Source organism: Balaenoptera acutorostrata, chromosome 4 (assembly GCF_949987535.1).
Source record: "Balaenoptera acutorostrata chromosome 4, mBalAcu1.1, whole genome shotgun sequence".
NCBI lineage: Eukaryota > Metazoa > Chordata > Mammalia > Artiodactyla > Balaenopteridae > Balaenoptera > Balaenoptera acutorostrata.
The window spans coordinates 85,236,884-85,250,664 of record NC_080067.1 but is presented as its reverse complement, the minus strand read 5'-3'; the positions used below and the strand labels follow the sequence as shown (position 1 = coordinate 85,250,664).

The following is a 13,781-nucleotide window of genomic DNA, read 5'->3' as shown; positions in this document are numbered from 1 at the left end:
ATATACTATGTCCACTTTAGATGTGGCTGAGGGTAAGACAGGCTAGAAGAAAATGCCCAGGATATAGAAAGCCAGGTAAGCAGGTGGGCTGACCATATTTATGCATATCACTATTTCATAACAAAAAAACTGGTTTAAAAATCATTGCTATAAAGATATGGAGCCTCCTAATTATCACAAATAATGAGTTACAACAGATTTTATAAATAAGTAGTCTACTGCTTTCAGATGAAGAAGTATAACCCTTTGGTAAGCTGGCCTTCTGTAACACTTGCTTTTGTTGCCCACCCCCAACTTGTCCTCAGCCCCTGTTTTCATCACTCCCTTTTCTTTAACACAGTCCTAAACTCATTAAAAAAAATCTCTTTCTCTGATCCTTCCCCCATTCCCTTTGCTTTTCTCTTACTCTTCCTTTTACTGTTTTTTTTTTTCACTTGATTTCTGGAGCCCCTTTGCTGTCTCATCACTGTTTTCCTCATGTCCGGATACTCTTGTCCCTGTATCCCAAGACATCCGTTGTCTGCCTGAGTTTGCATGCTGTTTTCTGAATGCTCCAAATATTCTGTTTTAACTCTCATTTAAGCAGTCCCCCCTTCTTCTGGCCTAACCAATACGCCACTCTTCCTCCTTGTTCCCCCACAAAACTATCATTCCGTCAGATAACCCAGCTAAGTGGCAGAGCAGTAGACTCTTCAAACTAAGTCACACTAATGTAAACAGTTGATAATCTTTACTTACACCTGCCCAACCCCCATCCTATCCAATGCCCTCAGGGGGACAATGTTCACTAAAATAATTTTACTTGGTAAAATCTCATAAAATTAGGCTAGAAAATTGGAACTGGGGATGTGTGTGGTGGAATTAACTGGAGACACATCTTTAAACATACAAAACTACCTATTTCCAGTATATTCCAGTCTTGGAATAGGTAAGGAATTCGTAAACAAAGAGAAAATCGATCTCTGTTGGGATTTCCTGATTCTATTTGATTCCTAAGGCCTGATTAAGTTATGTTCAACCTTTGAGATCCAATTACTGAGGGAAAGGGAAAGAAGGGTATGGTATGCTAAAGGTCTGTCCTGGTTTCCAATGCCTAGATGCAGGTAATACTGTCAGTCAGGGGATCCTAGAACACAGAAGCCCCAGTGCCAGAAAAAAAGAGAGGTGTAATAGTTATGGATCCAGAAGGTCAGAAGGATCTCAAAGTTTTCTGTCCCATATCTGTTCACCTCTCTTCTCCCTCTAGCTGATCACAGAAACACTTGTTTTGATTATATGAAAGTAATATTAATTAACATTTATGGCTATTTACTCATGGCACAGTAACAAACATCAAATTGTAGTTAGCTATAAGCTTTACTATATTCTACTCAAGTGTTTAATCTTCATAGTTCTGTTCATATGGTAGGTTTACTTGACTAATTAAAACAACAGTACCAACAACTAGAGGGAACATTAGAAATGCCCAATAAGTACAGGTTGCATGAATTAATAAATACTGTGTGTATTTAAAGTAGCAGGTATCAATCACTCAAACAGTCATTGAGCACCTACTATATGTAGATCAGGGATTACCTTTAGTTTATCTGGGGAAAATAGTATAGACTTCACTGAAAATTTGCTGTAAGGATGGAGGAGGGTTTTATTCTACCTACATACAGCAGAACCTCACTAATGACACCCTCCATCCCCCCCTACCTCTGCCCCCACGTTTCCTATCTCTGCACTCTCTCTAGCTATACAACCAACTGGAAAGTCAGTTCTCCTTCTTCATTCTCTTGAATTAGCCAGTTTTATTCTGATCATCCATTAATTGCTATTAATTAGTATGTGCTTTAAAGTTGCATCTGCACAACAGTTACATCTTTGCCTTAGTAAATAAGATGACTATTTGCAAAGACTGCTCCAAAATCAGAATAGGGAGGATCAAACAGAAATAACACAAATTGTTGACATCAAGTAGCACCTCTTTCCTGGACAGCTGTGTCCTTATATGGAAACACTGTTCAAGTATAATAGTGATCTAGAAGGATAGGGAGAAAGTACTACTAAGTGATCATAGCCCAGTTTCAGAATGGCTGCTAAGACAGGGCAGCATTTAACAACTTTAATAAAGAAGGGCCATATTACAAAATGATGTCATGTTCAACTTAATACATTGAGTTTTATGAAAAACCAATTCAAGGATATATTCACAGGGCCCATTCGAAGAGGTACAAAGATTCATGCACATCCTTTTCACTGATATCCACAGAATCACATAAAGAGTCTGACAGCCACAGAGATTGCATGCCACGTCTACATATACCACATCCATGTATACACATATTCTTCAACTCCTCAAAGTCATATGCACATTCAGACATACACAGAGTCATATTTATGTTTGATATTCTGGGCAAATATAAAAAGTTGAAATATCAAAATAAAACATTCTTCATTCCTTTTTAAAAACTTATAACTATTAGATATGTGTGAACAAAGTCTGAATTAAATTATTTACTCTTTAAAGTGAGCCTTTTCTTTACTTTAGTTGATTCTATTATTTGACAATATGAAAACTGCCCACTCACAAAACTCCTTCCAATATTTTAGAGACCATATTCTAAAATCTAAGCCAATTTACTTTCATGTTAATCTGTCTTATGAACACAATTTATTAAAGAACAGGTAAATAGTATTTACCAGGTTCTAAATCATTATATTGCAGTAAGCCTTAGGATCAAATGAGATACCACTTCACACCCACTGAGACGGCTATTAAAAAAAAAAAAGGAAGACAAGTATTTGTGAGGATGTGAAGAAATGGGGACCCTTGTAACATTGCTGGTAGGAATGTAAAATGTGCAAGCCATTGTGCAAAATGGTTTGGTGGTTCCTCAAGAAATTAAACATAGAAATACCATATGACTCAAAAAAACTGAAAACAAGTATCCAAAAAAATTCATACTTGTACACAATGGTCATAGCAGCACTATTCACAATAGCCAGAAGGTAGAAACAAATCAAATGTCCATCAGTACATGAATGGATAAACAAAATGTGGTATGTCCCTATGCTATGGACTGAAGGTTTGTATCCCCTTAAACTTCATATGCTGAAGCCCTAATCCACAATGTGATGGTATCTGGAAGTGGAGCCTTTGGGAGGAAATTTGGTCATGAGGGTAGAACCCTCATGAATGGGATTAGTGGCCTTATAAGAAGCGACACAAGAGAGGTGATCTCTCTTCACCGTATGAGCAAGAAAGTAGCCATCTGCAAACCAGGAAGTGGGCCTTTGCTGAACACTGAATTTGCCGGCATCTTGATCTTGATGTTCCCAGCCTCCAGGACCGTGAGAGATAAATGTTTGCTGCTTAAACCTAAGTGTCCATCGACAGATGAATGGATAAAGAAGATGTGGTACATACATACAATGGAATATTACTCAGCCATAAAAGAAACAAAATTGAGTTATTTGTAGTGAGGTGGATGGACCTAGAGTCTGTCATACAGAGTGAAGTGAGTCAGAAAAAGAAAAACAAACATCGTATGCTAACACATATATATGGAATCTAAAAAAAAAATTGGTTCTGAAGAACCTAGGGGCAGGACAGGAATAAAGACGCAGACGTAGAGAATGGACTTGAGGACACGGGGAGGGGGAAGGGTAAGCTGGGAAGAAGTGAGAGAGTGGCATTGACATATATACACTACCAAATGTAAAATAGATAGCTAGTGGGAAGCAGCCACATAGCACAGGGAGATCAGCTCGGTGCTTTGTGATCACCTAGAGGGGTGGGATAGGGAGGATGGGAGGGAGACGCAAGAGGGAGGAGATATGGGGATATATGTATATGCATAGCTGATTCACTTTGTTATAAGGCAGAAACTAACACACCATTGTAAAGCAATTATACTCCAATAAAGACGTTTAAAAAATAAATAAATGTTTGCTGCTTAATCCACCTAGTCTATGGTATTTTGTTAATAGTTGCCTGAACTGATTAAGAAATGATATAATGAAATATTATTCTGCCATAAAAAGGAATGAAATACTGATACATGCTACAACATGGGTGAGCCCTGAAAACATGTTAAGTGAAAGAAGCCAGACACAAAAGGTCTCACATTATGTGATTCCATCATATGAAATACCCGGAATAGGTAAATCTATAGAGACAGAAAGCAGACTGGTGGCTGCCAAGGGCTGAAGGAGGGATTAATGGAGACTGAGTGCTTAATGGGTACGGAGTTTTCTTCAGGAGCAATGAAAATGTTTTGGAATTTGACAGAGGTGATAGCTGCACAACACTGTGAATGTATTAAACACCACTGGATTGTTTACTTTAAAATGGTTCATCTTATGTTATGTGAATTTTATCTCAGTTTTTAAAAAAGTTTAGAAATTCATAAAATAACAAACCTAGTTGTTTTAAATTTTATTTTCTTAGTAATAATAGAAAATTGTTAGCCAGTGACTAAAGAATCAAATGTAATTACTTCGAAAATGGTGCATGGTAACAGTGAAGCTGAATCCTGGATTTTTAAATCTGATCAAAGAAAGGTTTAAGCAGCATCTCATTTTCAATCAACACATACAGGTGCACACGCACATTGAAGAGTATGTATCAAAATATGTCTCAATTTAAGGAGAATTATTCTCCAAAATGTATCCATCATAAATATCATCTTGTATGCATTTGAGTTTCTACCAAGTTGTTCACTTGACAAGGGGCTGTCTTGATTTGTGTATTCTGAGAAACAAAGTACTTGCTGGAGAAGATACTTAGCATGAGAAAAAACTCAATCAAGGTTCCCTTCAAAATTTGGGAAACTTTAAAGTTACCTGACAAAAATGGTAAAAAAAGAGGTAAAGAAATTTAGCACACTGGGGCTTCCCTGGTGGCGCAGTGGTTAAGAATCCGCCTGCCAATGCGGGGGGCACGGGTTCAAGCCCTGGTCCGGGAGGATCCCACATGCCGCGGAGCAACTAGGCCCGTGCGCCACAACTACTGAGCCTGCGCTCTGGAGCCTGCGAGCCACAACTACTGAGCCCACGAGCCACAACTACTGAAGCCCGCACGCCTAGAGCCCGTGCTCTGCAACAAGGGAAGCCACTGCAATGAGAAGCCCGCGCACCGCAACGAAGAGTGGCCCCCGCTCGCCACAACTAGAGAAGGTCCTCGCGCAGCAACAAAGATCCAACCCAGCCAAAAATAAATAAATAAATAAATAAATAAATAAATTTAAAAAAATGAAATTTAGCACTGACTTAGTAGTTTCTGATGTCAAGACTCCACAGTTCCACTGGATGTCACTGCATACAAAAGCCTTTTAGATACCACTTTAAAAAGCAATCCACTAAATAATTATATTATGCAGACAATAAACATATACCTACAGTACAAAAAGGAAAACAATGTATCATGTTATGTAAATGGATACATGTAGAATTTCCAATGGTGGTCTCAGACAGATTCAAAAAGTTCTTCATATTAAAAACTTCAGGTGATGTAACCTAAAAACCTATATAGATGGTTCAAAAAGTAGCTCTACTGATAACAAAGACACAGATGTAAAAGATGCATATAGAGTTTGAAAAAAATTGTTTTATGAAATTTGAGATGTAAAAAAAATTCCTAACCTAATATTAACTTTATATAATATATAATTTTAAATATATTCAAGTTAACAAAAAGAACCCTTTTGGGATCTTCTACATGGGAAAATAGAGGATCACTTTATATTCAAGGATTACCAGCTTTAGCATTAGAAAAAAGATTGAAAAGAGTTACACCATAAAATGCTAAAAGTGATTATTTTGAACGCTAAAAGTAATTACTTCGGGATTGTGATTTTAATTTTCTCTACTTCCTCTGCATTTTCAACATTTTCTTCCATCTACATGTATTACTCGATTAAAACAAAAGCAGTAAGAATTAAAAATAAAATTTATTTTCTCAAGAGGTCTAAAACTTGTATGACATGGAATCAATGAATTTCTGTTCTGGAAGAGGCCAAGAGTCTCCCAGTCTAACCTTCTGCCAAATCGGAATCATCTTATCTACAATATTTGACATCATCCAGCTTTTCCCTGATATACAGATCAATATTCTGAAAACAGCTTGTTCCACTATTACCAGTTGAAAACTTCTTTATTGATTCATCAGTAATATTATTTAGTCTCTATTTATGCCAGGGGCTGAGGTCTTTATCTGAGGTATTTTTCTCAGGAGTCCCTTAAGTCTTCACTTTTCCAGGCTCTATATCCAATTCTGCTCCTTTGTATACCCTACCTGGCATTCATTAACATTCTTCTTAGAGAGGCATAGCCAGGACTTAAAACAACATTCCAAATGATTTCTGATCAGCCCTAGTCAAAATTAATAGTCCCAGGATACCTGAACATTTTTCTTAGATGAATGTAGACTACATCAGCATTGCCAGCATTACATAATAGTGACAGCTTAAGATTATAGTCAACTGAATCATCCAGGTCTATTTTACTAGCAACTTAGATGTCCCAAATCTAAAGTTTAAGCAGCGCATTTTTCCACAATCAATTTTAGAAAAGTTTAAATATGGGGGAAAAATTGGGCTTTATAATAAAGGAAATATATCTATTTCCTCATCACAGAAAGCTCTCCATCCCCCTTCTACATTTTTAGCTTGACTAATCAATCAAAACAAGCAATCTATTTATTCCTTGTTTTATCTATAGGGAATTGTACACATTTAATGTTCAGTTTAGGAAGAAAATCATATCATCAGAGGCAGTGTGGTTGATGAATGAATGAAAAATGAACACAGAAATGGTGAAGAAATGACTATCCCTGGGCTTTTTAGAAACCACCAATGCACAAACTTAGTTTTCCAATCAGTGTTTTCTCAGCAGCGATGATGCCAAGTCCCAGAAGGGATGAGAATTTCTCTTCTACATCCCTTATATATAAAGTTATATTAAGTTCCAAGAAGGGGTTTATAGGACTCTAGTTTTCCCCTTCTGTATAATGTCTAAAATTACAAAAATACAGCCACCAATTTATTCCCAGGTTAAAAAAACTTGATATAAATCCTTGGGAAGCAAGAAATTTTAATATTCTAAGTTTCAGATGCAAAGCTGAAGGTTAAATTATACGTTAGTCTTACTAGTGATAAACCTCACTCAGTGAAATCTCTATATATCTTCTCCAAGTGCCAAGATTTATCATAATCTGCTAAAAATTAGAGAAGCTATGCCTATTTGAAACTTTTTACCTGCCATTATTTTGTTCAAAACCATACAAGTGGTAGCCTAATAAGTGGTTAGATAGGATGCTTTCTACCTGCATAAGTACTTAATATGCCTACTTTTATCCTACACAGATTTAATTAACAGAGTGTCACTTCACACACATCTGTAATTTTCCCAGAAATGGTAAAAGAATTAAGTGTTAGGAGTTACCTTGAGTGGTGAAGTTGAAGAGTGCAGGTGTGTCTCGCCCATTTGGTAGTTTGACATTTGGGTCCCGTAATTCATCAAAAAATGAATGTGCACAAGCTTCCAGTGGTGTCAATCGGGCAGTTGGGGTATACTCCAGCAGACGGCTACATAGTGCAATCGCCTCTGGTGGAGTTCGAGGTCGGAAGACCTACAGCATAAAAAAAGAGAAGGTACAATTAATGTTTCCTTGTAAGAATCTTAGCAAATTATCCTCTGAGTACTGAGTTAATTCCCACCATGTACAAAAACATGGTTGCATTTGTGAAAGGAACCTTCTAGAATGAAAGGAGTTAACTGCATATGATTTACCACAGTGATGTGAACTGCTAATTAAAGACTATATGAGAAAAGCTCAGAGAAAAAACTAGGGGAAATGGAAAAAAATCTATATATGCTAATCATAAAGCAGTACAATCAAACATGCACACAAAATGTGACAGGCACAAAAGAAAGCCTGGGTTCTGGAGGCAAGCACAACTAGAAGAATACAAAATTAATTTTAAAGTTTTGACTGCTGTGGCAATAGACAAAAGGTTGCCTCTTTTGTGTGATTTTTTAAGCAACGATTATGGATAATGGACAGCACTGTTCAAATTTTGGCAATTAATATCTTTTAAAAAAGAAAAGCTGTTTTACTCTTGGTCTATAAATATTAATGATTTGGTATTAACTCTTCAATAAGCAGAGACTATTATTATTTGAAGAAATTCTTGAATATCCAGAACGTCGTAAAATGTCCAAAATTGTTTTCTCAGGTAGCTGTTGTCATGAACACGGCCAGTTTACTCTCATTTGAATAAATATTCTAGGGTTTTAATCAGGAATAGAGAAATGTATTTTTCATTAAGAGCTATTAACTCACAGAAAAAGTAAATTGAAAGCTATACTGAAACAAAATGCAAATAAATAAATTTGCTGAAAGGAATAGAAAGCTTTCTACTCATCTATGTCTTAAAACTCCTAATAAATACATGAAACTATGAAAAATATACTGTGTTCTAAATTATGGACAGTTAAAGAATAACAGCAGAAGGGGAAAAACAAATAAACGAACAGAAAGCCTTTGAAACTAAAGAAAAATGAAACATATATCCCTTGATAGGAAGAAAACAGAATCAAACAGAAGGTGTAGTAGTGGCAGTGGTGGAGGTGGACAGACACATAAAGAGAAAGAGATGTGTAAAAATGGAGGGAAATAGACCTAAAAGTAAGGAAAGAACATGTAGATTGTGACAAGGCACAGAGGAGTGTGGGAGGCTTAAGTTTTCCTAAGAGAAAGGCTCATGTAACACTTGGCTATTCGCCTAGGCTGAAAGCAGGAGAACTGGTTACTACTACAGAACTCATTAGGTTATAAGAGACTATTTATAAGAGTACTCTACTCTGAAAATCTTTTTTTATTCCTTTTGTTTTTATACAAAGTTTATTATTAATAAAGATATTTTCCATGGAAATTGAGAAATTGGTTGGGTAGGATATTAGAAATTTATTTCCAAATATTAAAGGCCTTAGTTAATTTATTTGGCTTGTTAGAAAACCCTCTCTCTAAGGTCAAAAACTGCTTTATCTTTATTCTTTTGAGTAATCTGACTTGCCTCAGTCAAGGAGTTACTGTATTATTTGAAATGTTTAGATCTTACACTGTTCTTAGTCATTTTCCCCTTTCTTGCTCCCCAGCCAGAACCATAATCAAAGTGTGAAAGAAAATAATCAGTGGAAATATTTAGAAAATTTTTCATAAAAATATTAAGCACTACTGACATATTTTATCCCTGAGGGCAATTTGCATTTGACAGCATATGGATTTATTTTCCTAGCTAGTCTAATAAAAATGTCTCTGCACCAATATAGTAACACATAAGTAGAATTAAAAGTACCACCACCAAAAGCAGAAATAAATATCTTCTAACATTTAAATGCAGGGTAGCTAGACAGTGAGTGTAGTTTAAATGAAAAAAAATTTTGTGTTATTGCTATTAATAAATCAGTATTGTAAGCTTATTTCTGATTATTAAAAAAAAAGTCATCCACATCTTTCTGGTTTCTTACTGGCTACAAGTGACCATCCATGTTGGTACTAAGACACATATTAGCTTATTCTTGCCAGGGAATCCTAACTCACAGTATCAGAGAGTTAAAAACAATAAAGAAAAGAATTCATTCCAAGAGCCTAAAATCAAGACTTAACCTGCCTTTTAAAAATGTATCCATTATTAATTTAAACCCCTTGAGAGATTCTTGATGAGAAAAGTCTTGGTTCAGTAATCTATGGATAAAAGTTAAGCGGAAAATTATATGGGGTCAAAACCCAGTGCACCCAAAGTCCAGATTTCTGACCATAAGACTGGGTGTGATAGCATGCAACTTTCAAAAATTACAGGCCAAACTAGAAATAGCTCTTCTGAATTATGTTTGTGTCTAAAGAAAAGGAAACCAGTAACTATTGAGATTTGGCTTTTTTTTTTTTTTTTTTTTGGCCGCAATGCGCGGCATGCGGAACTTCCCCAACCAGGGATCGAACCCGTCCCCACTTCAGTGGAAACACAGAGTCTTAACCACTGTACTGCCATGGAAGTCCTTGACTTTTAGTTTCTGCTGCTTTTCATTCCTTACTCATTTAAATTGCCTAACACTCGGAATCTTTGGTTCTGTGGATCTTTGTCAATATTTATTCTTGTAAAAATAATAATTTTTAAACCCCTCAACTCCTAAACTTCGGATTAGATGTCAATAAATCACTCAGGAAACTGACAATCTAAATATACTATAAGCAAAACCTATACCATACAGTGAGTAAAAACAGAAATCACAGCTACCTACATTGTTTTTACTATTACATTTCAAGAATGAATAACTAGCCTTTCAAAAAAAGTTTTCCCCCTAGTTTTATAGACCTGCCCTGAAATTTTGGGAAAAAAAAATTAAGTACATACCCGAACTCCTGAGGTGAAATGTCCTGTTCCTGACGAATCCTAAAGATGAGAATGCAGTGAAATAATCCAAACAGGGGAAGTCAATCCAAAAGAGAATAGTCCAGCAAGGAAAAATATATCCAATGTTATAAGAAATCCATGGTGTGGGGGGGGACATAGAAAATGTTTATACAGTTATAAACTTTAAACATCAGTCTCCACAGTAGCAAGTCCAAGTTTTAAAAATTATTTCACCACAGTGTATGCAAAAAAATTTGATTGTGCAATGGTGAGGCACAGTAAAGAAACATTTTAATTTTAGTTAATCATGTTCCGATGCCAGTGCGTTTATTAAAAAAATACAAAACCAAAAAAAGTTAAAATCAAAATGAAATCTAGAAGTAAAGTTCCCAAAGTAAAGTGTTTGGTCTTCTACGACCTGGATTCATTGTCCATTGACATGGCTTGGGAGGGGGCATATCAGACTGCTTTTAAAGATACGAGTTCTCAATTTGCTAATTTTCTCTATTAATGAATTTCAGTACACAGTATAAACATTTTTTTCTAAATTATTAGTGATGAGAGAAAAGTAATAAATATATTTAATTTATATTACTATAGATTTCAAGCCAGATATTTTCAATTTGTGTGAGCTAAGAAGGATCAGGCCACCGCGGATTATTCTTCATTTTGGATTGACTTCCCTGCTAAGAGATATTTACTGACATTCTCATTATCTTAGAGGACTCTTCAGGAAATTGACATATCACCTCAGGAGTGCGGGTATAAACTTACTTTTTCTATTGTGGGCTTTGCCTCCTGATACCCTTGCACCCATTACTTAGGAAAAATCATGAACATTCTTTCTTTTTGGAAAAACTCACTGAAAAAAATTCTATATCTTTGAGCACTACAAATTCAACACAGTTCCATCTGCAAATATGCCCAATTCACCCACCAAAAGCTAAACAAAAATATATACAATGAACAATACAACTAAGGGACGGTCACAGTTATAGGTGACATGCATAGTAATGTACACCAACACCTAGGCACAACGGAGCCAATTATGCAAAAGGGAGGTAGTAGGGTCTATTATGTCTAGGTATTGAGAACAAAAAATGGCAGACCTCACCAGTAGCTGTGAATTCCCTTGGCTATTCTAAGAGAATTTAACATTCTTTTAGGATAGTTTCCAGTGGGGGAATTAAATATTTTGCAAAAATAAATAATCCGCGGATTATTTTTAGTCTGCAGACTAAAATTTAGTACACGGATTAAAATCCGGCCCATCAGGATAAAAATCTCTCATGAACTTAAAACACAACCAGGTGGACAAAAATAGAAAACCAGACTAAAAAAACTGAGAGCACAAAGTAAGACTCAACTGGGCCAACTAACAATTAGTGCGCAGACTAAATATGGCCAGCCAAGAATGTCAGCAAGGCCATGAAGAGCCCAAAACACCCCCTGTAAAAACTAAAACCAAAAATAAATAAATAAAACAAAACAGAACAAAGCAAAAAATAAACAAAAGAAGGAAAGAAAACAAAAGAGAAAGGAAAAACTGAAAAGAACCAAAACACTGACATGAACTTTTAAGTGATTCAAATACTACCTCACCTGTGCAGCAACTCATTTTCTTAAATTGAAACAAACTCTCATCACAAATACTAGTCTATAGAAGAAACTAAGAGAAAAAATTCATTTTTTTCCAAAATAAATTCTCTGTGGTACTGAACAAATGCAAACGAGTCCTTAACAGAAGAGTTATTCAAAATAAATTTGCATTTGGATAACTCAGAAAGGACAGAGGTATTTTTCTCCTTTACATGTCCTAGAATAGACTTTTGCCATCAAACATCAAATATCAACCTGGAGCTAATTGTTATGACTGAATCATAAGCCCCTTAAAATTACCATTTATAAATGGTCATATATACCACATCAAGGCCTATGGTTGATTCTCATAGCATCAGCTTTCAACAATTCCACTGTATTAAACAGCCAACCAGAGCAATGTAAGAATGCCTATGGGCAATGATAATTAATCTAAGTAGAATGCAGAACAAGTACTGTGCCTGTTTCGAACAGCTACTCCTCCCAAGTTTTCATTGTGATAAATGTACAATACAGACACTGTTCTCTGGTCATACACAAAATACACAAGCATCCAATGTTAAAAACTGATACACCATGAACACTCCTGAAGAGCAACCCTAATATATAAAATTATTTGCAATTTGTAAGCCTAAATACAGGACTAAAAGTGAGACAATGCCATGGATTTGCTGACTAGTTAATTATGTTAATTAATCAAGTTAATTAAGAAAAGAACTTAAGTCTACTGAAGTGCTCATGTGCAGTACATAATTCATAAGAAACAAAAACATCCTTTCCTTAGCCACAGCAGAGCCAGCATTCAATACATTTCAGCTGCACTAATTAAAAGGCTTATGGAGCTTTCCTGAGCTCTAATACACATAAGGAATATCATATGTGTGTTGATATCAGCATTTAACTATGAAATGAAATTTCTCTCTCTAATCTCATTTACTGATAAAATAGTACTATACTATAGAAGTGTGAATTACCAAATGTCCACTTTTCCAATCTAATCTTTCATTGTTCATAAAATGGTTACTATAGTCAGGTTGACCTTCCTAAGAATATAATATTTTCTTTTCATCCACACCTCCTTATCTTAAGGGATAGTCCCCTAAACTACAGCAATTCCTAACTTTAGCGACACCTAAGCAAATCTAAATCCTCCTTCAACAGTACCCACCCTCACTCCCCATAGCCCTCTATCACCGTTAAAGGAGGCTTCCTTTCTCCCTCCACCACCCACGCTAGAAATCTTCCCTATGATACCTAGAGTATGTGAAACACCTTTGAATACCAATAGCACATAATCAAGTATATGGTTATATATTATTCAATACTTGCTTCAACTGAGTCAGTTATATCATCTCTAAGTTTTTCAAAGAGGAGGACTATATCTTTTAGTTCTTTTGCATCCTTTACGGTAGCCAGCACAGCACTGATTACATAGGAGATAAGTGTTTTAAAGAACAATTGATTAAGTCAGAAACAGATTTTTGCCTTCTTTTTCAATCCACCCTCAACCCTATCTTTTGCTCCCCACAAGTGATCTTGAAACTTATGTCTTAGCATTCTTTCTTTTTTATATTATTCTTCCCACATATGCACTAGCCACACTAGTAGCTGGATTTTAATGTGCAATAGTTTCCAAAGAAATAGGGGTAAAGCCAGCATAAACAGAAAAGTGAGGAGGTCTATTCACATAGGAAAATAGATGATGTAGGTAGAAAATTCAGTAGAGAACGTAGTATATTTATGAGACAAGTGACAATGTACTAGTTGAGGTCAGCATGCAGA

The 13,781-nt window shown here is 35.7% G+C and overlaps 1 protein-coding gene across 4 annotated transcripts in view; it reads right to left on the bottom strand.

Moving 5' to 3' along the window:
- GSK3B (glycogen synthase kinase 3 beta) overlaps positions 1-13,781 on the bottom strand; it is a 200,281-nt gene that overhangs the window by 21,854 nt on the left and 164,646 nt on the right. For 3 of the 4 annotated variants that reach the window (XM_007181869.3, XM_007181868.3, XM_007181866.3), the window contains exons 9-10: positions 10,401-10,439; positions 7,429-7,615 (exon numbers count right to left, since the gene is read on the bottom strand). In XM_007181869.3, coding sequence (XP_007181931.1) covers positions 7,429-7,615; positions 10,401-10,439 — 226 coding nt within the window. The remainder of the gene's footprint in view (positions 1-7,428; positions 7,616-10,400; positions 10,440-13,781) is intronic. The other variant, XM_007181867.3, reaches the window with a different exon arrangement.